Source organism: Peromyscus eremicus, chromosome 15, assembly GCF_949786415.1.
Source record: "Peromyscus eremicus chromosome 15, PerEre_H2_v1, whole genome shotgun sequence".
Taxonomy (NCBI): domain Eukaryota; kingdom Metazoa; phylum Chordata; class Mammalia; order Rodentia; family Cricetidae; genus Peromyscus; species Peromyscus eremicus.
The window spans coordinates 70,847,724-70,875,265 of NC_081431.1; the positions used below are offsets into that span (position 1 = coordinate 70,847,724).

Here is a 27,542-nt window from a genome sequence, read left to right on the forward strand (position 1 = left end):
GTGTGTGTGTGTGTGTGTGTGTGTGTGTGTGTGTGTGTGCGTGTGTAAAATATACAGGACCAGAATGGTGTTTCTTCATAAATACATAGTGCTGTATGTGCTAAGTGACCGCTAAGCTATAGGGGTGGTTGAAGACCAGGTGAGGGCCCTGCCCCCAAGGACCCTAAGGTGTAATGGAGACCTGCAGTAAGTGAAATATCCATCACACTCACTGTTTAGTTACCAGTGTGATGAGGGCTTGAGTGGGGGAAGTCTGGGGAGCTGGGTGACTAATGTCATGGCTGACTGAGTCTGGAAAGGTGAATGGGCAGTGACTGAATGGGGGGTCTGCATGGAGATGTTGAGGAGCCAGGTGGAGATTTACAAAGCAACATACGCAGAGATGAAGGGAGGAAGAGTTGGCCAGCTCCTTCCTGTCTGATGGTTGAGGCGTCTTGAGTGAGGTGTGCAGTGGGCAGACTGACGACAGAGCACTTTCCTGGTCCATGTCAGGACTGTGGAAGCCACAGAGGGTTGCAGCAAGGCAGTGGCATGCTGCCGCCTGTCATTGTGTATGATGTGGGATGTGGGCAGCAAGGGTCAGAGAGCCCCAGACTTTAGGAGGCAGGTGCAGTAGGTTCTGGTGATGGCAGGGAGTGGGAGAAATAAACCATTGTTTCCCATTTATTTCTGAAGGCAAGGCACATATGTCATGGAAGTCAGTAGACAACTTGCTGGGGTTAGTTCTTCCATTCTACCAAATGGGTCCTGGGGTTGAAACTCAGGTCATCAGGCTTGGTGGCAAGTGCCTCACTGCCTGAGCCATCTACCAGCCCCAGTCATTTATAGGTCTTGGTGACAGGTGGAACTGTTTTGGAAGACCATATATTCTCCCTGGAAAGCAGACCAGAAAGAAAGCAGAGAGTGTGGCTCAGGGACAGTCTTTGGATGATAAAAGCCTTCATGTAGGCTGAGGACGTGGCTCAGTTGGTAAAGGGCTGCTGGGCAAGCATGATACCCTAAGCTCAGCTCCCCAAGCCCCCTGTAGAAAGTCTGGCATTCAGTATGTAACCCCAGGGCTGGGGAGGTGCCCCCACATTGGTTTATGGGTGTGTGGCTTATTTTCTCTTTTCTGCAGTCTAGGACCTCAGGCCAGGGGAGCTATATTGGTTTATGGGTGTAGCTCAGTGGTAGACTCCATGTTTATTACGCATGGGTAACTCCCTAGAACCAGAATAAGTAAATATAGAACTGTTAAAAAAACAAATAAAAATGAAAGTCCTGCAGTTTAATCAGTTTCAGTCTTTCTGGGCTTCTTCCTCCTCATTGTAAAAGAGGGAACCCATCGATGTCTGGACCAAGAAAAGGAGTCCATTCAAGCAAATGTCCTTTTTCTCACTCACAGCTGCAAGGGAATCATACCAGCCTCCAAGCCAAGTACGGTGACATGAAGAAGACGCTGGCGGAGGTAAGTGGGTCTGCCCCTCCTTACTGTGACCTCGGGGCCCAAAGCCACCTCTCCCAGGTCAGATGGTCAGATGGCAGCAGTGCGGATAGACGGATGGCATGGTGAAGCAGCACCATGAAACCTCCCTTCTCTGAGGACAGAGCCTTCCCTCCACACCAGCTGACGAGAGCCGCATTCCCCCAGCAGCACTGGTCAGACGTGACCGCGCTGGGCCCTCTCAGGACACAGACCCAAGTCTGCGAAGCCTGCCCTTCCAGGGTCGACTAATGTGATGAAATAGACTGCTTTTTCCATGAAATGAAGCGAGCATGGAAGGTGGCGGGCAGGTGGAGACAGCCATAGGGCCACCCCAGGAAAGCTAGGACACTAACTGGCTGCCGCATCAGTGGCACGGGCCACCAGCTCTAATCTGTCCGTATCGCAATCTGTCCAGTCACAATTCTGATTCCCTGGCTGGAAGCCCAGTTCCTTTTTGATGAACACTGTCTTCCCAGGTCCCTACGGGGACTCTCTGGTTCTAAAGTTAGTCTGGCTTCATTTAGAAGCTGACACACCACTTTTTCGGATGTTTGAGGACTCTTGGTTATATGCTCATCCGGTTTAAGATTTCCTCCCACCATCTCTCAATACTGTGTGCGCTCTAAAGCTCCTTGACTTGTTACTGTGGCAAAACCCCTGACAAGAAGCATCTTAAAGAGGGGAGGCTCTAGCGTGGCTCACACTTGAAGGATGCAGTCCTTCATGGTGGAGGAGGCAGCAGGAACTCGAAGCGGCTGCTCACAGCACGCCCGGTCCGGAACCAGACCCATGAACACTGGTGCTCAGCTCATGGCCTCCTCTCTGTGCAGTGTAGGACACCAGCCCCGGGGGTGGATGGTGTCTCCCCCTTGTAGGGTGGGCCTCCCCAGTCAGGGAACCTAGTGGAGAGAAATCACAGGCTGGCCCTGAGGCTGGCCTCACCGGGCTGGTCCCTCAGACATGCCCAGAGCTCGTCGCACGGGTGATTCTAGGTCCTGTCGAGTTGACAGTATTAACTGTCACAGCAGCTGGCTTCCACTGTTCCTCTGGGAGGGCGCTGCCTTCTGTGTGGTAAATCAGCCGATGGCAGCAGATACCCAGAGCTGAGGAACTTCCCGTTCTCTTTGCTGTTGCCAGCCATCTGGAGCCCTCAGATGCTCTCCTGTGCAACCGAGTCAAGCTCCATTGCTTTGTCAGCCTCGCTCTTCTGATACAGGCCTCAGCCCTACAAGCCCTTCTTCCCACCTACGCTGGCTAGTTCTCCATAGCTGTCTGCCGTCTGTTCCCATCTGCCAGCCCTCTGTCTCGTCCCATGAGTTAGCCTACTTTCCTGGTCCAGCGCGTGGCCCGGGTTAGTTCAGGCCTGGAGGGGAGAAGGGTTTTTCATGTGACACCTGGCTGTACTGCCACTTTCGACTAGGAACTTTGGAAACTTGGTTTGTTTGAATGGGGTACCTATTCACATGGTTCAAAAATTTACAAAACACAAAAAGTGAACTCCTGTAACCCACCATCTGTCCGCCCATTCCAGGGTGGTGAGTACAGCCAGGATCTTTCCAGTCTTTTAGGGACTGTTTTATGATTACATAGCAATTATATTCTATATACTGGTGCACATTTCCTCTAAGAAATGTCTATATGTGTTTATTTAGTGTGTGTATGGGCCTGGGCTGTTAAGCATGCCACAGTGCCTGTGGGGGGGTCAGAGGGCAACTTGTGGAAGTTGGTTCTCTTCCACCATGCGGATTCCAGGGACTGAACTCAGATTATCAAGCTTGGAGGCAAGTGCCATAGTGAGTCATCTCATAAGCCCACATGTACATATTTCTTTCTGTGTTTTGGGAGTTTGCTGTGTTCATGATTTTAGACCTTATTTTCTAGATCATTGTAAAAGATGTACTTTTAAAAAAAAAAAAAAAGTAGATGGGGTGGGGAGGGGACTCGGTGGGTGACGGGCTTGCCGCATGAGCATGAGGACCCATGTTCAGAACCTGATCATCCCCAGAAGAGCCTGGCGTAGTGGTGGCATTTGTAACCCCAGCACTGGGACACGAAGACAGGGGGATCCCTGTGGCTCACTGGCCAAGAGGCCAGCAACACCTTGACTTTCAATTTCAGTGACAAATCAGGTCTCAAAAAATAAAGTTGGAGAAGCAAAAATTGAGGGAGACTTCTGGACTCCACCTGCACTTCACACACTAGCAAGTGCACACTCACATAACATACGCAAAAGGATATCGCTGTGCATTAAAACCTGCATTTTCTTAAAGATTTTTCCATTCGCTAAATCCAAGAAGGTAAAACCATTGGTCTTAGTTAGGGTTTTTATTGCTGCGACGAAATACCATAACCAGGAAGCAAGTTGGGGAGGAAAGGGTTTATTTGGCTTACACTTTCATATTCTTGTTCATCACTAAAGGAAGTCAGGACAGGAACTCAAACAGGGCAGGATCCTGGAGGCAGGAGCTGATCCATAGGCCACGGAGGGGTGCTGCTTACTGGCTTGCTTCCCCTGACTTGCTCAGCCTGCTTTCTTATAGAACCTAGGACCAGCAGCAGCCCAAGGATGGCCCCACGCACAATGGGCTGGGCCCTCCCCCATTGATCACTGATTGAGAACATGCCTTACAGCTGGATCTCATGGAAGCATTTTCTAAATTGAGGCCGCTCAGATGACTCTAGTATGTGTCAAGTTGACATAAAACCAGAAATAACACCGTTCAAGAGGCTGGGAAGATTTAACCCTGCTGTGACAGTGGTATTCTGATAGTTCCTCTCTTGCTTTCCCTCCCTGTCTGTCTCTCTGTCACTTTTTATCCCCACACTCTCCTACTCCAAGGCCATTGCTCTCAGCATTGCCTGGGCTTTCCCACCACTTTCTGCTGCATTCTGAAGTCATGGTCCGCGTTTCCACAGCCAGTGCACCATTGAGCAGGTTCTGACCTTCCTGCCGCCTCCCCCCCTCCATCCCATCTGTCTGGCACACCTCTTTTCTCAGTGCACAACCAAAGCCAATGGGCTCGGCATCTATCCCAAATGAGGCAGGGAGCGGTGGTGGCGGCGCACGCCTTTAATCCCAGCACTCGGGAGGCAGAGCCAGGCGGATCTCTGTGAGTTCGAGGCCAGCTTGGTCTACAGAGGAAGTTCCAGGACAGGCACCAAAACTACACAGAGAAACCCTGTCTCAAAAAAAAATAAAAAATAAAAAAAATTAAAAAAAATAAAAAATAAAACAGACAAGCCAAATGAGCCAGGAATTGGGGGGCAGGGGGAGGGGCGGGTCATGGGGCACACTCTCCTGTTTGCTTTCCAGTCTCTGTAACCAGTGATGCCTCTGCTCTGTCTTGCAGCTGAAGAATCATGGTGAGAAACTAGACAAAGAACAGGCAGCCCTGGAGAAACTAGAAGCCAAAGCTGACCCGAGGTAAGGGGTTTCGGCATGTGCTATTATCTATCCCTTTGAGGAAACTGGCCTCAGTGTCTGCGTCTTGATTTGTCTGATCAAGGGACACACTAGCCAGAGGTCATGGGCTGGGGCTCCATTTCCATTCAGATAATGTCACATGAGCATCTGGAAGGGACCAGCAGTCCCCCTGAATGCTCACCGGGTCACCCACCTTCCTGTCAGCTCTTCTTGTGACCCAGGCAGTGGTGTGCTGGTTTGAAAAACCATGAACCAGGGCTGCGGGCATAGAGGGTAAAGTGCTTGCTTTTTAAGCATGAGAACCTAAGTTTGATGTCCTAGATCCAACCCGAAAAGGCTGGGCATGGTGGCACATGCTTGTAATCCTAGAGCCAGGGAGGTGGAGACAAGGCCCCTGGCACTTGCTAGACAGCCAGGCTAAACTACTTGGCAGGTCTCAGGCCAGTGAGACCTTGTGTCAAAACACAGGGAGGAACAAGCTGCTGAGATAGCTCTGTGGGGTAAGGTGCTGACTATGAAGCCAGATGACCTGAGTTCAGTTCCTGGAACCCAGGCAGGAGAAGGAGAGAACTAACTCCCACAGGCTGTCCTCTGACCTCCACACCCGCTGCACAAGTACACTCACTCACACATACTAAATAAATAAATAAATGTAATGAGACCTGTTTTAATTGAGAGAAAATCGGGGCTAGCACCTGACGAACAACGTTTGAGACTGTCCCCTAGCCTCCACGTGGGTGTGAACACAAATGCACACCAACACACACACACACACACACACACACACACACACACACACACTGTTACTGATATTGTTCACCCTGAGCACAACTGAGTAAATGATAAATGAATACCACTGAAGCTCATGATGTTTCCAAAGTTGACCTTCACATTCTAGAATCCTGTCCTGGGTGGTTTTTTGTCTCCTCGTGGACTTGAAGGTCCAAATGCATCATCAGGAATGGAAATGACAACAATTTGTGGCACTCTCATTACACCCTTGGGGAAAACAAAGGGGATTAGGAAGGAGCTCCTTGTGTTCTGGACGTGGACGTACCCTCGGTTTGTAAAATGAAATGGTGATGGCCTGCCCTGGGCCGCTGGTCTCTCCTCCTCAGCATTCTGCAGAGCCTGAGAGCACTGGTGGCCATGAATGAAAGTCTGAAAAGCCAGGAGCAGGAGTTTAAAGCACACTGCCGGGTAAGTGCTGTGGCGTGGGTGGACAGGCAGGAGCTCGCTGGGGTCCTGGTCTCCCTCCCCGTGCTGCTGGGCATGCTAGCCCGTGCAGTGCGGTGTAAGAAGCTGGCTGGGGCTGAGGAAGTGCCTTCTGCTCCTGCAAGCCTGGGAGAGCTCTTTCCCAGGAAGGGAGAGCAGAGCACCTGGTTCCCTGGTGGCTTTTGTCCCGGCACAAACCAGTGAGAGTAAAGATGAACCGTCTCCATTGAGTAGTTAAACCAGGCAGGCAAGGCGGCTCAGTGGATAACGGTGCTTGCCACCAAGCCTGACAACCTGAGCTCAGTCCCTGGGGCGCACACGGTGGAAAGAAACAGAAAATGACTCCTTAGGTTGTCCCTGACCGCTACACATACGCTGTGGTGCACATAGGAGCATGAGTGAACACATGCAAATACACACCAGATGCGTGCGTGTGCCCGCACACATGCACACAAGCACAGATGGAAAAACAAACCACGTGTGAAGACGTGAAGGGTTACCTCCGGTGGGTAGCTTACCTGAGCTTTGTAAAGGTTCACCTTGCTTTTCCAGGAGGAGATGGCTCGGCTACAGCAGGAAATTGAGACCCTGAAAGCGGAGAGAACACCAAGCGAGAAGGTAAAGGCTTCAGTTAGTCCCCGGTGCCACCAGCTGCTTTCTGGCTGGTATATGGACAGATGGAAGCGGCTCAGGGCCGTGACTCTTCCTGGGGAGACGTGAGGAAGCTTCCATTCGCTCCAGACAGGATGGGCGCTGACGGGCAAAAGGAAGCCTTCTGTCTAAGTCCAGTTTGGTGAAACGAAAGTACGATTATTGGGTTGGTTACAGGGGCTTGGGTGTCACAGGGGCTTCACAAGGGGAGTCCCTGGCAACTTGAGGCCAGCATCACCGCAGAGAGACCCACTTTAGTCCGCAGCTTATCTGTCACGTGAGGAGGGGAAGGCCTCATGAGCCTCTCTGTCCTACATGACGGGCTGTTACAAGGCCTGATGGTGTGAGGATCGTCTGCTCATCCCAGCTACTGTGTTTAAGGACGGCAGCAGCTACATCAAGCCTGGACTACCCAGCCATGCTCTTAGCACCAACCATTAATCATGTTCCAGTTTTCTTGAGCCGGGCCTGTAATGCACACTTCCCAGGGTTGGTGAGGTGGCTCGCTGGGTGAGAGCACTTCCCAGCATGCTCACGGTGACTCACGGCCTTCTGTATTCCAGTTCTAGGGGATCTGACCATCGCTTCCAGCCCCCATGGTACTAGGTGGTGCAGGGGCATACAATGCAGGTGAAACACTCATGAACATAAGATAAAAATAATCATTTCCTTAAAAAAAAAAAAAAAAAAAAAAAAGGCCAGCCAGGCGGTGGCGGCGCACGCCTCTAATCCCAGCACTCAGGAGGCAGAGGCAGGCGGATCTCTGTGAGTTCGAGGCCAGCCTGGGCGACAGAGCGAGATCCAGGACAGGCACCAAAACTACACAGAGAAACCCTGTCTCAAAAACAAAAACATAAATAAATTAAAATTAAATAAAATAAAAATTTTTTAAAGGCCAAGCATGGCTGCAAGAGCCTATTGCCCCATCACTGTAGTCGGTAGAGACAGGAGGATTGCTGGGGCTTTCTGACCACCAGCCTACGTCTACATTCAGGGAATAAGGCAGAGAAATAGAGCAGAACATTGGACACCTTCCTCCAGCCTCTACACAGGAGCATACCTTAACACACCCCGCACTCTGCACACGAGTGTACCTTAACACACCCCGCACTCTGCACACGAGTGTACCTTAACACACCCCGCACTCTGCACACGAGTGTACCTTAACACACCCCGCACTCTGCACACGAGTGTACCTTAACACACCCCGCACTCTGCACACGAGTGTACCTTAACACACCCTGCACTCTGCACACGAGTGTACCTTAACACACCCCGCACTCTGCACACGAGTGTACCTTAACACACACCGCACTCTGCACACGAGTGTACCTTAACACACACTGCATTCTGCACACTGGCTGAGTTCCAGGTTCAGTGAAGTGCTCACCATCAAGACTGATGAGCTCAGTTTGATCCCTGGGTCCCACATAGTAGAGGCAAAGAACAGCAAGGTGCACACACACACACACACACACACACACACACTTGCGCTAGCATGTGAATATACACACACGTGATAGATAAATAAATATAACTTTCTTTTAATAAATAAAGTGGAGAGTGATAGAGCAAGACACCAACATCGACCCCCACACTTCACATACACACACTCAAAAGAGCTAGCGGAGATTGTGCCTGGCAGACTTGGAAGAACAGTCATCTAAAATCTGGATTTCTCGAACCGTCTGGCCACTCTTCAGAGAAACGAGGTCTATTTCAGGCCCGTAGTTGCTCCTCTCGGCTCCTGTCCGTGAAGCCTAGACACTCAGCTCCTGTCTGCTCCCCTTACTGAGCAAAGGTGCTGACCCTCTCTTCATCCTTCCAGACTCGCTCCGATGGAGAGCCACAGGGCGCCCTGACCTCCACCATGACGCACAACGTAAGTATCTCCTCATCCCTGGGACCAGCGTTGTCTGGAGAGAACCTGTCAGCTTCCTGTCCATTCTCCCTGCTCAGCCGTCCCGGCCTACTGTCCAGTCTGTCCAGCCACCTCCGCTCTGCTGCCTTCTGGGGACACGGTACCATCTTAGACCTTTCATTCCTTAGATGGAAGAGGCCTGTGTCAGCCACGTGAGCTCTGAGGCCCAAGAGTGGTACAGAGGACAGCAGGGCCACTGCTCTAGTTGCCAAACTGTGTGTCAGGTCTGTCCAGCTTGCAGCTCAACACAGTTACAAACTTACTTACAATATTGTACGTGAACGTTGTAAGTGACGACTTCGTGACACGTGTATTGTAAATCAGTGGACATGACTGCATTCCAGCCCACCTCTATCTACAGAAATAGGCAGAGAGTCAGACATGACTCAAAGGTATAGGCTTTCCGTGGCATGCTCTAGTTTGCTGAACCTCGTTATGAGTTAAAACAATACTTGTCGCACGTAAAGAGAGAGGAAGAGGGGCCTCCAAGCAGGGCCGTTAGGGAGGATCTTCATAACATGTTAGGAGACTGGACATGGGACTCCTACAGTGGTATGCTAGATGTCACCTGTAGCTGAGCCCTGTCCAAGAAACTGCGCATGTGCCGTATGTGTTCACGTGCCTGCATGCCCCTTCCGTAATTTTCTCTGAGACCACAGACTGTCCAGCTGCTTTCCCATGTCTAGGTTCAATGTAGAGCCACACCTATGGCATTAGCTCTGTCCCAAAAGAACTTTCTGTAATGATGGAAATGTTTGCATAAGCATCTTCCCATGCATAGTGCATGGCTATGGAAACTGGGGGTCTGATTTTTTTTAATTGATGCAGGTTTGAATAGACATGTAGGGTTAGTGGTTGTTATTTTGGATTATCACTTTGGATATCCTTCAGGTCCAGGCAGAAACATAAACAGAAAAGCAGTGTTAGCTGAAAACAGGGAGATGTAGAACAAAGACTCTTAAGGTAGTGTATTGGCTCCTTTTTGTTGTAGAGTGTTCCAGGTTATGGGGGTGGGGGGCTTCAGGAGCCCATGGGAGGTACTCAGTTAAGAACATTGGACTTAGGGGCTGGTGAGTAAAGTACTTGCCTTACAAGCCTAATGACATGAGTTTAATCCCCAGAACCCACATCAGGTGGAAGGAGAGAACCAGCTCCCCAAAGCTGCCCTCTGACTTACAATCCACAGTTCAGTAATAATAAATACATTTAAAAAAAAAAAAAAAAAGAACATTGGATTCAGCCAGGATGCTGGCAGAGGAAGAAAAGTTTAAGGATACAGCGTGGAAGTGTCTCATGGGTGGGAGGCTCTAAACTTGGCCATCTGAGAGAAGGAACTTGAGGCTCAAGCTGAAAGGATATGGTTAGATGTACTCGACTTCCAAAGACTCCATCAGGGAATGGAAGTTTCATTCTAGATAACCGTGGTCTGTTCTCGCTTTAGGAGGACCTGGACAGACGGTACACCACGGAAAAAGAGAAGCTGTACAAGATCCGCTTACTTCAGGTGGGTGTCCACAAGGCCAGTGGTGCACAGATGTGCCTGGCTGGAATGAATGTCCTGGGACTGGACGGGGAGGGGTCGAGGTGTAGAGCAGCTGTGCTCACTGCTTCCTTTGTATGCAACCATGCCATAATTTAAGGTGTGGCCGACAGCATCACAGATGTCTGCTACCTTCAGCATTGCTGTTGGAGTTGAACTTCACCCTGCCTGCAGAGTAGGTGTGATTAGCCTCGTGTTCTGTATGGAAAAAAGTAGGTTCCAGGGGCTAGGGAGATGGCTAAGAAGTTAAGAGCACTTGCTGTTCTCACAGAGGACCCTAGTTCTGTTCCCTGAACTCACATGAGTTGCCTTCCAACTGCCTGTAACTCCAGCTCCAGGGGACCTGACATGCTTTTCTGAACTCCACAGATACCTACACTCATGTGCACATACCCCCACGCAAACACACACAAGTACACATCATTAAAAAGGAAAATAAGTTTAGGGGGTGCCAAAGAGATGGCTCCACAGTTAAAAATACTGGCTGCTTTTCCAAATGACCCAGGTTCAATTCCCAGCACCCACATGGCTGCTACAACTGTCTTTTACTCCGATTCTGGGGAATCCAGCACCCTCTTCTGACTAACAAGGGCACTGTCTTCCATAGTATATAGGCATACATATACATACAGGCAAAACACCCACACTCATAAAATTATATATACATTTTAAAGAAACCTTTAAAAAAAATGCTTCAAGTAGACTTTTTCTTCAAAGGCAAAGCCTCGCATAGGTCCCCAAGGCAGGAATCAAGTTCATGTCTCCTTAATAACTGGAGATCTGAGAGAGTGATGTCACATCTGGAGCAGAGAGGTTGTAGAGCCAGCTGCAGACCTAACCACAGTTGACACTGTGTTCCTAAACCCATTATATTGCCAATGTCTGGCTCGTGGAGAGTCAAACCCACAAATGGCCCTCGGCCTTGTGTTCCACATTAGTTTGGGACACTTTCCTTGCCTTTGGAAGGGGAAAGCCAAGCTTTGGCAGGAATGGCCAGGGGGCTTCAGGGGCCTGTGAGGGGTTATTCCCATCTTCCTGGCTCTTAACTATTCTGTGAGGTATGTGGTTAAATTCAGAGGAGACAAGTATGTCCTTGATGCAAGAGCACTATTCTGATTTTTATGTTAGTGTTTTGAGAGGGAGTCTTATAGCTCAACCTGCCTCAAACTCTATGTGTAGCCACAGCTGGCCTTGAACTTCTGATAATCCTGCCTCCATCTCCCAAGTGCTGGGATTATAGATATGCACCACCATGCGTGACTACCTTTCAAATATTTAAAGACGGCTTCTCAGCCTTCAGCGAGACCAAGAGCAAATATTTAAAGACACATAGAATTAATACAATCTGGGCCCTGCTGCTGTTTGGAGACCCTGACTGGCTACTTACTCGGCCATGCATCGGGACCCAGGAACAAGAACGGGAATGGCCTGCCCTCTGGGAACTGGTTTGATGACCAAGAGCCGCCCGTATGTGCCAAAGAACAGGGCTGTTTATGTGGGCAATGCCACTTAAACCACTGCTAAAGCGAGGCTGGGGCGGAACTAGAAGAGGGCTTCACAGACGCCAGTAGGTTGCTGGGGGCCTGGCCCGGGTAGAGGCAGCAGGATCTGTGAATGGAGCTGGCAGGGGAAAGTGAAGTGCTGTAGCTACTGGAATTTAGTGATGACTGGATGAGATGGAGCTCAAGGGTGACACTCAAGTGTCTGACCCAAAGGTGTGTACATGTGGAAATCATTGGGAAACGGGCATCAAAGAGGAGGGATTCAAGGGGCAGTGTGAGGAAACGTGTTAGTAAACTCCCAGCTGGGTGGGGAGTGGGGTTTGCTGGAAGTCAGCTCAGTAGTTTAAAAAATGCATGAAGACCAGGGATCAGATCCTTGGAAGCCATGTAAATTCAGGTAGACATAGTGGCCAACCTGAAATAACACCTCAGAGATCCCCAGAGCAAGCTGCCTAGCAAGACTGGTCCTGTCTGAGCTCTGGGTGTGATCGAGACACCCTGCCTCCATGAATAAGGGGGAAGAATGACAGGGTGATCCCTGCCATCGACTCTAGGTCTTCATGTGCACATGTACGTATGTGCAGTGTGTGGATGCTAACTAATGCTGTGGACATGTGGGCAAGACCCAGGACCAAACCCTAGTGAGCAGGTAAAATAAGAACAAGAGAGAGGGGTGTGAGAGGAGCCAAGTGCTGCTCACAGAGGCTGAGCAGACAGCGTGGGTTGCCATGTCCAACTTCAATATGATAGTTTTTGCTTCATCTTACTATATTTTATTTGGTTATGTTTGCTTGTTATTCTGTTCTTTTCTAATGAGACACAGAAAGGGAGTAGATCTGGAGGGGAGGGGAGATGGAGAGGAGAACTGGGAGGAGCAGAGGAAGAAGAAATACAATCAGGATATATTATATGAGAAAAGAATCTATTTTTTTATTTAAGAAATTTTTTATTCATTTTATATACCAGCCACAGATCCCTCTCTCATCCCTCCTCCTGCTCCCCCCAGCCTCCCCACCCACCCACCCCCCTTTCCCTCCTCCAAAAGGGTAAGGGCTTCCATGAGGAGTCAGCAAAGCCTGGTATATTTAGTTGAGGCAGGACCAAGCCCCTCCCCCTCCCCTGCATCAAGGCTGAGCAAGGCATCCCACCATAGATAATGGGTTCCAGAAAACCAGTTCATGCACCAGGGATAGACCCTGATTCCATTGCCAGGGACCCCTCAAAAATAACAAGCTACATAACTGTTTCCCATATGCAGGGGGTCTAGTCCAGTCCCATGCAGGCTCCACAGCTGTTGGTCTAAAGTTCATGAGTTCCTATGAGCTTGGTTCAGTGGTCTCTGTAGATTTCATGATCTTGACCACCCCTTCCCCCGACCCATGCTCATATAATCCCTCTTCCCTCTCTTTGACTGGACTTCTGGAGCCTGACCTGGTAGTGGCTGTGGATCTCTCCATCTGCTTCCATCAGTTACTAGATGAAGGCTCTATGATGACAGTTAGGGTATTCACCAACCTGATTACTGGGGTAGGCCAGCTCAGGCACCCTCTCTACTATTACTAATAGTCTAAGCTAAGATCATCCTTGTGGATTCCTGGGAACTTCCTTAGCACCAGGTTTCTCCCTAACCCCATAATGTCTCCCTCTATCAAGATATCTCTTTCATTGCTCTCCCACTCCGTCCCTCTCCCAGCTCGACCATCCCGTTCCCTCGAATTCTCATCCCCCATCCCCTCCTCTCTATTGCCCCCCTCCCCCCGCCATCCCCAGTTTACTCATGGAGATCTCATCTATTTCCCCTTCCCAGGGTGATCTATGTGTCCCTCTTAGGGTCCTCCTTATTTCCTGGCTTCTCTGGAGCTGTGGGTTGTAGTCTGGTTATCCTTTACTTTACATCTAATATCCACTTATGAGTGAGTACATACCATGTTTGTCTTTCTGAGTCTGGGTTATCTCACTCAGGATGATCTTTTCTAGTTCCATCCATTTGCCTGCAAATTTCATGATGTCATTGTTTTTTTACAGCTGAGTAACACTCCATTGTGTATATGTACCACATTTTCTTTATCCAAGGATGTATTTTCAATAAAAGGGAAAAAAAGAAAATATATATATGGTCTAGTTGAGGGCTGAAGGAGCTAGAAACTCAGACTTGTAGCTACAGTTTTCCTGCCTGGCCTACCTCAGGACAAATCTCTGTCACCCGCCAGTCCCACAGCCATTCAGACCCAACCAAGTAAACACACAGAGACTTATATTGCTTACAAACTGTATGGCCGTGGCAGGCTTCTTGCTAACTGTTCTTGCAGCTTAAATTAATCCATTTCCATAAATCTATACCTTGCCACATGGCTCGTGGCTTACCGGGATCTTGTCATGGTGGCGGCTGGCAGTGTCTCTCTCTCCGCCTTCCACTTCCCAGAATTCTTCTCTTTGTCCCGCCTATACTTCCTGCCTAGCCAATGGCCAATCAGTGATTTATTTACTGACCAATCAGCAACACACTTGACATACAGACCATCCCACAGCACAGACTCCTCCATTCAGCATGCCCCAGAAAACGTCTAAGGTAACACTGGAGTCATGTGAGACTTCTCTTCTCTCCTAATCACTGCAGTTAGGCAACCCAGGACAGACCAAAGTAATGATCCCGCCAGAGTCCCCTTGGTGAAGCAGTGAGTCTTTATTGGGATCACTTACAGGGATGATGGTGAGGGATGACAAGGAGCAGGGATGACTCACCAAAATGCCCCCTCACACAAGTGGCAACAGCTGCAACCCCGAAGCCCCTGCACCATTTTCAGGCAGCGAGACAGGTGGGCCTCTCCTTGACACCTTTCCTGGGCATCATGGCTGGTCCGTCTCCTCCACCAGCAGTTGTTTGCTGCCTCCTTCTTAGGGAGGGGTCTAGTGAATCTTGTAAATTTCAGTTTTCTCAGAGTGTGGAGTGTAGAGTTTGTTTACTTCCTGAGTTTCCTGAGCCCCCTACCCCAAGAAATGTTCCAACTGGGAGGAAGTTCCACTATAACATTCGTCAAGGAGAGAGAAGGCCCAGGAGCTGTGGCTTGAAGGCGGGAGGCCCTAAGCACGCTTGGCTGCCAGGGTGATAGAAAAAGAAAAAGGCAGGAGGCTGGTGGCTGAACGGTGGGGTAGCTCAGGAAAAGACTTCTTTAAAGCGAAGGACTCGAGCAGATTTAAATGTTGAACAGCTAGTTATCCACAGGCACCCACACACATGCAGAGCATTCTAGAAATAAGGGCACAATAAAAAGGTGGCATGTGTGCTGGTGTGAGATGGCTCCTAGGGTAAAGCTGCTTGCCGCTTGCCACCAAGCTTGATGAAGTGTGTGCTGTGTACAGGTGCAGGGCTGGGTTCATTTCCTCTGCCTAGTAAAGAGTTAGAGAGAAATGTTACTAGAAATCTTGGGGAGTCCAACAAAGCTATCATACAATGCTAGGGAAATCGGGGTTTCCTCGTGGGGTTCTTGGTTCATTAATAAAAGAAGTAAGAACACACTCAAACAGAAGATCAAGGGCAGTTTATTAATTAGAGTTTAAAAGACAAACCCCAGGGCAGGCAGGCTGTGAATCTCAGAGCTGTGTGGAGGGAGAATGAAGGCGAGCGTGGAGGTCAGTCACGCAGTAGGGGCGGGAGCTTTAGGAAAAGGAAAACACCAGCCGCGTTAGTTAAAAGGATAGTTAAGCTCTTGCCCGGGTTAGAAAGGCAAGGACAGAGAAAAGAGAATAGTTCTGTCCTTCTGCATCTGGACTCAGAGGCAGTCAGGCAGAGCCAGCCAAGCTTGATGGGGGGGTGGGGGACATAGGGACTGAATGGAAAATTAGCCTATCATAGGGATATTCTGGCCTGGTCCCTGCCCTGTCCCACTGGACTAACTCTTAAGGGAGGAGACAAGGACATGTCTCCACCTAGAGGTAGATTCCATCCTTTACAACCTGAACCCGTGGTGGAAGGAGAGAACTTCCACAAGTTGTCCCCTGAATTCCACCCATGCCGTGGCACATGCACAATAAACAAACAAATGTAATTTTTAAAGATTTTGCAGATTGAATGGTTATACCCTAACATTCCTGGGGAGAAGCAGCATAGCATTGGCCTGCACCCCTCTGCCCAAAGCTGCTAGACTGGACTCAAGATTTGGTTACAAGAGTGGCTTTCCTGCCTAGAGGCTGTGTTTCCTTGGAAATTAGAGCTCCATTCCTGCTGCTGGGACAATCGGGCCAGAGGACTGGTGGGGCCATGGAACGGAGGAACGAAGGCCCAGGGGAACGGCAGTGCTCAGCCCAGGTCCTGAGATTCAGACAAGAGCTATGTGGAAGCTAAGTGACGTGCTTCTGTGACATGGTCTTCACACAACTCTCTGCTGTCTCCTGTACACCTGACAAGACAGTCTCCCTGTCCAAAGGGTTTGAGGAGTCAGTTATGGGCTTCCAGGTAGACTGAGGAGTTTGGAATGCATTTTAGAGCGGCAACCTGTCATCTGGGACTGTCCTTTCACTTCCTGTTCTCGGGTCAGTCGCCCTGAGTCTTTCTGTGGTTCTGGTCAGCACATGTCAAAAACGGAAAAGCCAATCACAATCCCACATGAGGATCCCAAGCCAGTAGCCAAATGTGTGTCTTTGTGGCTGGCTCAGCGTGTGGGGTGCAAACAAATACAGAAATTCTTTTACCGAGTGTTCTCTCTCTCCGTCTCTTTACATTTAGGCACGAAGAAATCGAGAAATAGCGATTTTGCATCGCAAGATTGACGAAGTGCCCAGTCGAGCCGAGCTGATACAGTATCAGAAGCGATTTATTGAGCTCTACCGTCAGAGTAGGTGCATTGATCAAACACAGACTGTTGGGCCCAGGAAGGATGAGAAGCCAGGGGCTCCATCCGCTTTAGTATGGTGCAGCATTGGCCAGAGCACAGTCTGCAAATTCCACCCTGAAAAGGACCTTGCTTCATCATCAGGCCTGCTGAACAGGTCCAGGAGCTGACCTGTAGCCTGACTGTCCACTCCATAGATAGGTTCATGATCTCGAGAGCCAGCTTGCTAAAGTTAGCTACATGTAGTCACCTGAGCCCCCTCTTCTTTCCGGTTTCTTTTGAAGCATCCCCATCCCAGCATCTCCAGATGGTCCTCAATCATGCTGCATGGAGTCTCACTGGAGTTGCTTTAGAGCATCATATTCTCCTCATAATCCAGTCTCCCCTCAGCTGACCCAGTGACTACATTATGTTAGGCTCAAAGCCACCCCCAGCGTCTTAGGGAGATGGTTCAGCTAATAAAGTGCTTGCCTTTCAAGCATGCAAACATGAGGACCTGAGTTTGATCTCGGTCCTGAGAAGTATGTTGTGACTCAGGGTCACTCGTACACTTGTTTTTGCAGAAGACCTAGGTTAAATTCCTAGTGCCCACATGACAGCTCACAGATATCCATAACTCTAGTTCCAGGAGATCCAGCACCCTCCATGGTCACCAGGCACACACACATGTTGTGCACATACATGCATGCACACAAAGCATGCATACACACATTTTTTTAAAAGTCAGGCATGATGGTACACACACTGGGGAGGTGGAGACAGGTGGATCCCTGAGGCTCACTGAACAGCCGGCCCAGCTTAGTGCGTGAGCTCCAGGTTCAGTGAGAGATCTTACCTCAAAAATAAGGTGAAGAGGGGTTGAGGAAGATACCCAGTGTCAACCTCCAGCCTCCGCATGCACATGTACGCAGGTACAAACATGTATGCACAGAGACAAAAGCTTCCATGACGGTTAAGTGTGCACAAGGCCCTGGTACACGCTGCACGGGTTGGGATGCTTTATCGGCTGACGCCCTTACCCTGGGATGCTGATCTCTTTGGCAGTTTCTGCGGTGCACAAGGAAACCAAGCAGTTCTTCACTTTGTACAACACCCTGGACGACAGAAAAGTTTATTTGGAAAAGGAGGTACGAGCCTTTGATTATTTGCTTCTTTTCTTATTACATTTTAAAATGTATTGCAGGGTAGAGGACTGCGTACGTGGAAGTCAGAGGGCAGCTTGTAGGAGTCAGTTCTCTCCTTGTACCACGTGGGCTCCAGGACTAGAACTCGGGTCTTTAGGGTTGGCAGCAGGCACCTTTACACTAAGCCATCACGCTGGCCTTCGTAAGAGCCTGTATGGGAAGAAGATAACTTACATGAGCCACTGAGAGCGTAGTAGCTCCAGAAGATTCAGGTGAGCCTCGAGCCTGCAATGGAGGCGTTTAGTAGAGAGAGACGCCCTGGGCCAAAGGGCCCAGGTTTGTCACTGCAAAGCAGGAGATTGCCTGGGAGTTCACTGCAGTGAAGCGAAGCTGGTGTTCACCTGCTCTGTAGTATCATGTGAGAAACACCATCATGAGGGGCTCGGAAGATGGCTTAATTCATAAAGTGCTTGCCTTCCAAACATGAGGTTCTGAGTTCAATCCCCAGAACCCACATTTAAAAAAATAGAAGCAGGCATGGTCATATATGCTTGTAATCCTAGCACCTGAGAAGCAGAGACAGATAGATCACTGGGCATCACTGCCCTATCCCTGTCCTAGCCTTCTTGATAAACTTGAGGCCTGTCTTAAAAAGCAAGGTGGATAGCATCATGAGGAGTGGCAGACGAGGGTGTCTTCTAGCCTCGCATGCAAGTGTACATACAAACACAAAAACGCATGAGGGAAAAAAAAAAAACACACTCTTTCTGAAGTATTAAGGGTAAGAATGTCATTCCTATGTTGTGTGTTGTGAGTCTGAAGTTCAGGTATAGTTACTGCTTAGGGATGAGCCGATAAACCTATGCCCAGCCAAGGAGACCCCAGACAGCCCTTCCTGGCAGATGAGGGGTCCAGATGTGAGGGCAGATACAGTTTCCATGGGAACAGGACCATGATGGATATGTTTTATCAGACGCTATCGGAACCATTTAGCAGCTGGCCATGTTGGTTGACTTGTGGGAGTGGGGCAGTGTCTTCTCTTTCTCAGCTGACCCACCCCGGGCTGATAGCCTCAAAATAAAGAGGATGTTAGGGAAGCAAAAATGATCTGTGCTGGCAGTTTGTCCAGAGAGCCCTGCCATTAGAGTCCTCTCAGCTGGCAACCGAGTCCTTTAAAGAGCTGTCTTCCTTCCTCATTCTCACGATCATGCATTCTGGGGAAAAGTTGTCTTCAGGTGGATAGTGGTAGATTCCCGGAGGAAAACTCCGCAGGCAAGACATGTTGCTCTTTCTTTTCTTCTTTCATGTGTTATTTTGGCCCACTTGACAGCTCTTTATTCTTTCAGTGGCGCTATCCCAGCCCAGGCAAGCTTTCCAGCAACGACTGAGGTGGTGTGGGAACCTACTGCCTTTTACTTACACGATTGTTTTTCACTCCCCAGATTAGCCTGCTTAACTCAATTCACGAGAACTTCTCCCAGTAAGTACTGCGTGCTCTCCTCCCTGGCTGCCCTCCCGATCTTGCTGTGGTGCATGAATGGCCTGGTGCTGGGATGTGAACCTCTCACTTTCCGACTCCACTCAGGGCAGACAGGCTTTAATGGAAGGCTCTGCAAACTGTAATGCACTGGGTAAAGAGCCTGCCTTGCACAAGGACCTGAGTTCCATCCCAGAACCCTCAGATGGAAAATCGAATGTGGTGTCATAACTGTAATCCCAGAGCAGAGGGGGTGGAGACGGGCAATTCCTGGGATCCAGTTTCCAGCCAGCCTAGCCTTTTTGGTGAATTCCAGGCCAGTGAGATAGCTTGCTTCAAAAACCAAGGCAGGCAGACCCTGAGGATGGATGCCTGAAGGCGTATTCTGTAAGTTAACATACATCCTCTAAACTGGGGATTTAGCTCGGTAGAGGAGTGCTTGTGCAGAGCGTGAAGACCAGGGCTCAGTTCCCAGCACTGCATAAGCTGGGACTTCTTAGTACACGTCTGTAATCCCAGCGCTTGGGAGGGGAGATAGGAGAATCAAGAGTTTAAGGTCATTCTTAACTACAATGTGTGTTGAAGACCAACCTAGGCTACATGAGATTTTTGTCTCAAAAAATAAAATAAAATAAAACAAAATAAAATGTGTAGCAAGGACATCTTTATAAATCATATAGCGAGGCCATCAGGTCACACCAGCTCTGGAGTGTATCCTTGGTGAGCTAGCCTACCCACCTTCCTGATAGCCCAAGGCTTGCTGCCAGAATAGCATGCTTCCCTTTTCTAGCACAAGCCTCTGTGGGCCCCTGGCAGGAGACCAGAAACATTTTAAGACCAAGTTCATCTAGAATCAGGGATGACTATGTCTTTTCTAATTTAAACACAGCAGGACTAAGGCATTCTTCATTAGGCCTGAATTGGATCCTCAGGACCCATGGCATGCCAGGGAGGGAGTCTCGAAGGGAAAAAAGCCAGCAGCCATAGTTTCCTGGGAGTGCAGGGGTGGCACCTGCCTTCGGGTCCTATTGTCCTTCTCAGACTATAGTACTGTCTCCCTGATGACCGTGACAGTTCTGCTCTGTCAGCCCACTCACTCTCTGGGAGAATCCCCAGTTCTGTGAGCACTGATGTTCTGAGCCTCCTGGTTCCCATCCCTCTGTAGGGCTGGATATGGGTAGGAAGGTGTAGCAGGCACACCGGAAAATCTACCCCCCACCTGCTGCCTTGAGCATGTGCTGTGGGATGTTCTGTATGTCAAAGGTGTTGCTCTGATTGGTTAATAAATAAAACACTGATTGGCCAGTAGCCAGGCAGGAGGAAGTATAGGCGGGACAAGGAGGAGAAATGGAAGGCTGAGGCAGAGAGACTGCTAGCCACCGCCATGACAAGCAACATGTGAAGATGCCAGTAAGCCATGAGCCACGTGGCAAGGTATAGATTTATAGAAATGGGTTAATTTAAGATAGAAGAACTAGATAACAAGCCTGCTGCGGCCAGACAGTTTGTAAGCAATATAAGTCTCCATGTGTTTACTCGGTTGGGTCTGAGCAGCTGCAGGACTGGTGGGTGAGAGAGATTTGTCCTGACTGTGGGCCAGGACCAGAAAAACTCTAGCTTCAAGCATGGTTTTAGGCTCCCCAGCTCAGATCTAGGAATATTCAGAGCATGTCCTCTAGTTCCAGGTGACATCTCCCCGTCCTCAGATTCTTAAAAACAAAACTGAATTAATTTCTTAAGCAGTACATGCCATAATTCATGGCAAATGGCATTTTTATTAATTTTATTCACATTGTATGTTGAGAAAATACATACTGGTTAAAAGTTGAAAGGAAGAAGCTGAAAAGTCCTAGGAAGGAAAGCTCTCCAAAGTTGCCTGTGTGCATACTGTTGCTGAAAGAGGTACACATACCTGTCTATGGAGACTGAAGAAGTGGCATATTCTCACCTGCATAGTTTTCCTCAGAATTCATCTCCATCTAGTTAAAGAAAGTTGTTCCTTCTGCAGTCCATTGCCACAGGAACATAGGGAGAATGGGAAAGAAGATTCACATTCGGTTATTAGATTAGAGGTTTGGAATACTGATTGTGTGCTATTCTTGGTGGCCCTCTGGGTCCACTGGGCCCTGCAAAGACCTAGTTGACTGTTGGGCACACTCTAGGTTCAGGGCTGACTCCTTGGTGCCCCCACCCCTTTCTAACAGTCCCATGTGCTGGACCTACCTCTGCTGATTTCTCTTTCAGAGCCATGGCCTCCCCTGCTTCCCGGGACCAGTTTTTAAGACAGATGGAACAAATCGTCGAAGGGATTAAACAGAACAGGATGAAGGTCAGCTAGCTTATTCTACAGCACCACAGCCTCTGTGGTGGTGAGGAGGTCCCAGGCATAGGCTTTCCATCCTGACTGCACCCTTCCACACTGCCTCCCAGCAGACATGAGACTGTGGTGGGGAAGGCCTCCATAGCTTCCAGGCACTGAGCACTCCTGTGTCCAGGCACTATGCTACTCCCCCATAGACTGTATTAAATAAGTGATCCTACCCCCTCCCCTGCTTTACAGAAAAAGAGCTGTCCTTCCCTAGCAACCTTCTCTTGTCCATCCACCTCCTCCCTGGTCATTTATCTCATGACATTTCATGCCTAAACTGACTCTTTCCACGTAAATGAAGCAGGGTGTGATGGCATGTGCTTATGATTCTGATGCTGGGGAGAGTGATGGAGGATCCCTGGGGCTCACTGGCTAGCCCTTCTAGCCTCCTTAACCAGTCCTAGGCCAGGCAGAGACCTGTCTCAAAAACAAGGTGAGGGATTACAGCCGAGTTTGTCCTCTGGCCTATGCACACATACGCATGCACATAGACACTTGCACAAATACACACACATGCATGCACATGCACCATCACTGCTAGGTGCAGGCAGCACCTGCTCTGTACATGAAGTCTTCCTGCCCTCACCTCCTGGCTGGCTGATGTTCTACATTTAGCTTCAGAAAACACGGCACACACCGCTCCTGGTTCTGCTGAGTTGTCCCTCCTCAGAGCACTCCCCCACCCCCAGCCTTCTGCATCACAGAGTCCCCATGCCCTCACCATCTCACCCCATTCCGTCTTCCTCAGCACTGATGCTGCTGAGGACTGTAACGTGCATTCGTTTGTTAGATGCTTGGTTGCTTGGTTTGCTTTGGCACGGTACCAGTTGCCAGGATGTGCTCAGTGAGAACAAAGACTTTGCTGTTCACTGCTGACTTTAGGCCCTCTGTAGGTGTTCCAGTAGTGTTTACCAAGTGAATAAAGGACCTGAATTTAGTCCCTAGAACCCTGAGAAAATGTCAAGTGTAGTGGTGTTAATGTATACTTGTATTCCCGGAGCTGGGGACCTGAAGACTGGAGCATCCCTGGGGTTTGATGGGGTACTTGGCAAGTTTCAGGCCAGTGATGGTGCCTGTCTCTAAAACAAGGTGGGGACAACTAGGTAGCTCACTGGGTACAGGCATGTGATAGAAGGAGAGACAAGTTGTCCTCCAGCCTCCACTTGCAACCTACCCCAGCTTTTGGCTACTTTAGAGAATCCCTGGAAGTCAGCATCTAGTGTCTGTATAAGATCAGAATCCTGGAAACAACCTATAACATAGTCAAGGTAATTGTAGATAGCTTATCCTATGATGCAGTTATGATAAGTGAAGGGGTGATGGGCTATTTATAAATACACAATTATATATATCGGGCTTACTCACTCACAACACAACCGACATTCTGGGCCAGATAATCTTTTTCCTTATCACCGTCCCGAACCTGTAGGGTAGTGAGCAGGTCCTCCTTGCTAGTGATGCCAGCAGCCCCTTCCTCACAGTTGTGACACTCACTCACTCAGAACCTCTTGCAGACACTCAGAAATACGCTCTAAAAAGTAGTCCCCAGTCGAGAATACCCCCAAAACACATGCTGTTCACCTAGCATTCCATGGCAATTGAGCTTCCGACTAGATTATAGAGCCTGCAGATGGTATCATTCAGGAGAACAGGCCAACCCAAGAAACGATGTTCCGAGGGAGGGCCTGGAAGAAGCAGCTGCGGATGCTAATCAGGGCTGCCTGTTGTAGTCGCTGTCAGAGTGCCTTGTTCATTCATTCATCCGCCAAAATGTTTCCCACAGATGGAAAAGAAGAAACAGGAGAACAAGATGAGGAGGGACCAGTTGAACGATCAGTACCTGGAGCTTCTGGAAAAGCAGCGGCTCTACTTCAAGACTGTGAAAGAGTTCAAAGAGGTGAGTGGGCCGGACGGGGGGTAGCCAAAATCAGGTGCTCGTTCGCCTCACCTCAAGGCACACCCTTAAAGACCAGAGCTGGGGGCTGGCGAGACCTGGGCTTTGTCAGCGAGGCACTCGCTGTGAAAGAAGGAGTACTCGAGTTCAATCCCCAGAACTCACCAAAGACAGATATGGTGCCCACTTGTCATCCCAGTGCTGAGGGAGAGCAGGCAGGAGCACCACTGGGCTTGTTGGCCAACCAGCCCAGCCTGCTCCGTGAGTTTCAGGCCGGGGAGACACCCTGCCTCAGAAAAGTAAGGTGGGGCCAGCAAGACGCTTAGTGGGTAAAGGTGTCAAGCTTGATGACTTGGCTCCAGTAGCCAGTACCCACATGGTGGAAGGAGAGAACCAACCACGCAAGTCGCCCTGTGATCTCCGTGGCCGGCACACACATACACAGAAAACAAACAAATAGAAAATATAACTTTAGAGAGAAGGTAGACAATGCCTAAAGAGCGGCAGCTGAGCCTGACCTCTGACCTCCATAGACACATGCACACATGGACAAAATGAAAAGCAAATGTCCCATGCCGATGATGTTGTTTATTTTTAAAGGTTATTCTGTCTTTTCTTCTGCCTTACTCTTCTCTACCTGGCCAACCCCCTGTTTTATGAGTTAACTGTGGCAGCTGAATGCCTGTCTAAGGCATAGCAACAACTCTCACCCTTTCAAATGTCCTCCCAGCTCTGACTGTGCCTGGTCTCTGCCCTCGTGGAGCTTCACTGTGCTGAAGGAGACAGATGAGAAGCCAAGAAACAGACAGAAGCCACAGTGAACAAGAAATAATAACAGTAATAGTTGCAAACTTCACCATGCAGAGAGACAGATGCAGATTTGCAGCCAAGGTGGAATCCACAGGCTGAGCAGGGCTCTGCTCTGGGGAGAGCAAGAGCACGTAGGGAGCAGCCAGGGTCCTGAGGCTCGGGAAGAGCCCAGCACCTGACGTGGAGTACATATGTAATGTACATGTATGTGCCTGTGCATGCTCATGCATCTCTGTGCAGAGACCAGAGGAGGATATCGGATGTCTATACCTCTTCTGCTGTATTCTCTTGAGACATGGTCTCTCACTGGTCCAGAGCTAGACTGGCAGCCAGAAAGTCCCACCAATCCTCGGTCTCCATACCCACAGCACCAAGGTTACAGGCATGTGCACAGTCATGCCCATCTTTTTGTGCAGGTGATGGGGATTCAGACTCAGGTCCTCATTCTTGCTCATCAGGCACACTTCCCACTGAGCCATCTCCCCAGCCCCTCGGCTCCCTTTTGGTTAGAGACATGAGAAAGCTTTGGGAAGGGCCTGGGGTTGTTGGGGGCTTGCTAAGTGAAGGGTCTTGAGCTGTCAGATGAACAGAGGAAGGAAATACAGAAAGGTAACTGGTATCTCAGGACACTGGACACTATTGGCCAGGAATGGGGCCAGTGACGTCCCTCGGTGACGGCACTCAAAGTGTTTAGTCATGAACCTTATGCCCTTCATTATTGGAGAAGAAAGTACCCTTCATAAATGCCTCTCTTCGCGCCTTCTGCGCACTTATTTCTTAAGGCTGAGAGTGCCCGGCGTCTTCCTGATAGAACCTCTGACTGTTCACCTGCTGTGTGGGCACTGAGGATACTTTGCTCCCTTCTTGGGGAGCAGTCTCCAAGGCTCCTTCTCTCCTCCTACCTCCCCAGGCAGACTGGCAAATAAGTGTCTCCTTTCTGCTTCTGTCCCCTTGGAGATTTTTAGAAAGTTCTTTCTGTAGGAATGGTAGTGCCTGGTCGCCTGTCTTCAGCCCAGAGGCTTCATCACATCTGTCTTGACACAGCTCAGTGGGTCACCAAGGAGTGTCCCGCCAGGAGACTGACTGACTGGTCAGCAAATGGCTGCTAAGGCACAACAGATGTAGGCAGAGTGCTTGCCTGGCCGTCCAGAACACCGGATTTGATCCCCAGCACTCCTGTCATTCTAGTGCTCAGGAGGTGGAGGCAGGAGGATCAGAGACTCAAGGTCATTTTTGGCTTTGTAGCCAGTTCAAGACCAACCTGGGCTATGTGAGTCTCTGTCTCAAAAGGGGTGGGGGAGAAGCAGGCAGTGACTGAGTAGAAGGTTGGGGCATCTTTGGAGACCCCATGTGAGTACCAGTGACTAACAGTCATTGCTTCTCTCTGACTGCTTTTCCAGGAGGGCCGAAAGAATGAACTATTGCTGTCCAAGATCAAAGCCAAGGCCTCCTGAACATCCATCTCCACCTCTGTATGTTGGCGGTATTTTTCATGGCATGTATAGACTGCAGGATCCTGAAACAGTTCTGAAAGTGATGGTGGAGAGATACGGGAAGACTCATTTCAACTCTCTGGATGGATGTTTTCTTTCCCCTCTTTGTTTCTTTTCATCTCTCCTGGCTGCAGCCGGTGGACTCAGAGTTAACACCATGGCTTGGATGACGCCTAGAACCCTGTGAAGAAATGTGGGCAATGCTCTTCACTCTGCCCACTCAACTTTTTCCTCCAGTAACACTGCATTTATGAAGGTACCTAGATTTGTTACGGGCCCTGAGAATAAAGAGCATTTATTAGTTGAGCAACTGCTGAAAAATGAGCCCTGAGATAAATGTAGCAGAATACAGAACATTGTCCCTTCTCCTCTGGCATCTGGCAGGGGCCAGAGAGCAGATACAGCCCACTTGACCCCTGAGGTGTGTCCCTTGTAATGTCTCAGAAGGCTGCTGAGGGAGCAACCAGCCCAGTCCTGTGGCTGGCCTGGGCCGTGCATCTACCATTGTGCCTTCTGTTCCGGCTTCTCACAGTGCATACGGACTATGGGCAGGACTGGCACGCAGAGCAGTTAGCCCACAGGTGTAGAGACGGAAGCGGTGAGGTTCGGGTTTACTCCAGTTCACCTGTCTATGTCGGGAAGACTGACATAAAGTGACCCTTCATCTGGAGCCATGCTTCTCGGGTGTTTCCTTTGGCATGGCTGTGGGTGTGTCCAGCCCTCAGGCTACATGTGGTCCAGGATAGCTGTCAGGGTGGCTCAGTGTCATCCCTTTAACCCTGCACACCACCCAGGTTCACTTGATGGAAATACTGCAAACGCACCTTCCCTTGAGAACACTTCAATAAGAATTGAAGCTTCCCATATCCAGCCGGGCCTTGTTTGCGGTGTATCCCATGTTCCTGCACTGCAGATGTCAGGGTCTAAGTGAAGATTAAGATGTGCATTCTGTTCGGTACTGTCAGGGCAGCCATGGGGAAGGACAGCAGGTTCTGAGCATGAAGGAAAAGCAGGTTTTAGGGGCACGAGGACTCCATGGAGGAAACAGTACTTGGGCTAGATCTGCAAGGAATAGGATGTTAGCTGAGATGGGAGGAAGGGTCTTTAATAACCCCTAGAGCCTTGGTTTTAGGCCCTGGAAAATGAGCAGAGCAAAGCAATTGCAGAGTACTCCCCTCAGTAATCAGGAGCCTAGCAACTGGGTCATGCTCAGTAAACCCCGGTGTGAGGCTTGTGCTTCATCCTGCGTAAATTTAATCTGAACGGCAGGTTGGGACCATTTGACAGAAGCATGAATATGTGAGGCAGGTGGAGCACTGGGCAGTCGCAGAAGCACCATTCACTTTTTGTTTCCTAATGTATGTGATTAAGAGGCATGAGTCCTACAGACTTAGAGGAAAGAGGTGCTGGGGCCCAGCTGGTGAGTGCTTGCCTAGGTTCCGTCCCTAGCATCACACAAACCAGACATGGTAGGGCACATTTGTGATGTGCTCTCAGGAAGTAGAGTCAGGAGGATCAGGAAATCAAGGTCATCCTAGGCTAAACAGCAAACTGGAAACCAGCCTGGGCTACATAAGACTGTCTCCCACCCCAAAAGAAAAGCCCAGGCAGGCTTAATGGCATCATCAGTTCCTGAACCGGGGTCACTGAGCTGCAATGAGCTGGGTAGGAACAGCAGCAGCTAAAGCATCACTCCCCTGTGCCAACACACTTCCTAGTGAGTGAGCCCTGTGCCTACCTCTACCTGCACTGGGACCTGCATGGTCACGAGAGCATTGTGAAAAGTCTCAGCTGAAGTAAACACTTGTAAAATAATAATGAAGTTAATA

At 49.6% G+C, this 27,542-nt stretch overlaps 1 protein-coding gene across 1 annotated transcript in view; it reads left to right on the forward strand.

The window, feature by feature from the left end:
* The window catches only part of Ccdc93 (coiled-coil domain containing 93), a 73,345-nt gene extending 47,326 nt beyond the window's left edge, over positions 1-26,019 (forward strand). Inside the window, exons 13-24 of the mRNA XM_059280440.1 lie at positions 1,385-1,447; positions 4,816-4,889; positions 6,008-6,089; positions 6,657-6,722; positions 8,584-8,637; positions 10,118-10,180; positions 16,442-16,550; positions 17,592-17,674; positions 19,114-19,151; positions 21,393-21,477; positions 23,300-23,413; positions 25,621-26,019. Of these exons, the coding sequence (XP_059136423.1) occupies positions 1,385-1,447; positions 4,816-4,889; positions 6,008-6,089; positions 6,657-6,722; positions 8,584-8,637; positions 10,118-10,180; positions 16,442-16,550; positions 17,592-17,674; positions 19,114-19,151; positions 21,393-21,477; positions 23,300-23,413; positions 25,621-25,674 (885 nt within the window). The 3' untranslated portion in view covers positions 25,675-26,019. The remainder of the gene's footprint in view (positions 1-1,384; positions 1,448-4,815; positions 4,890-6,007; positions 6,090-6,656; positions 6,723-8,583; positions 8,638-10,117; positions 10,181-16,441; positions 16,551-17,591; positions 17,675-19,113; positions 19,152-21,392; positions 21,478-23,299; positions 23,414-25,620) is intronic.
* Positions 26,020-27,542: the final 1,523 nt, after the last annotated feature.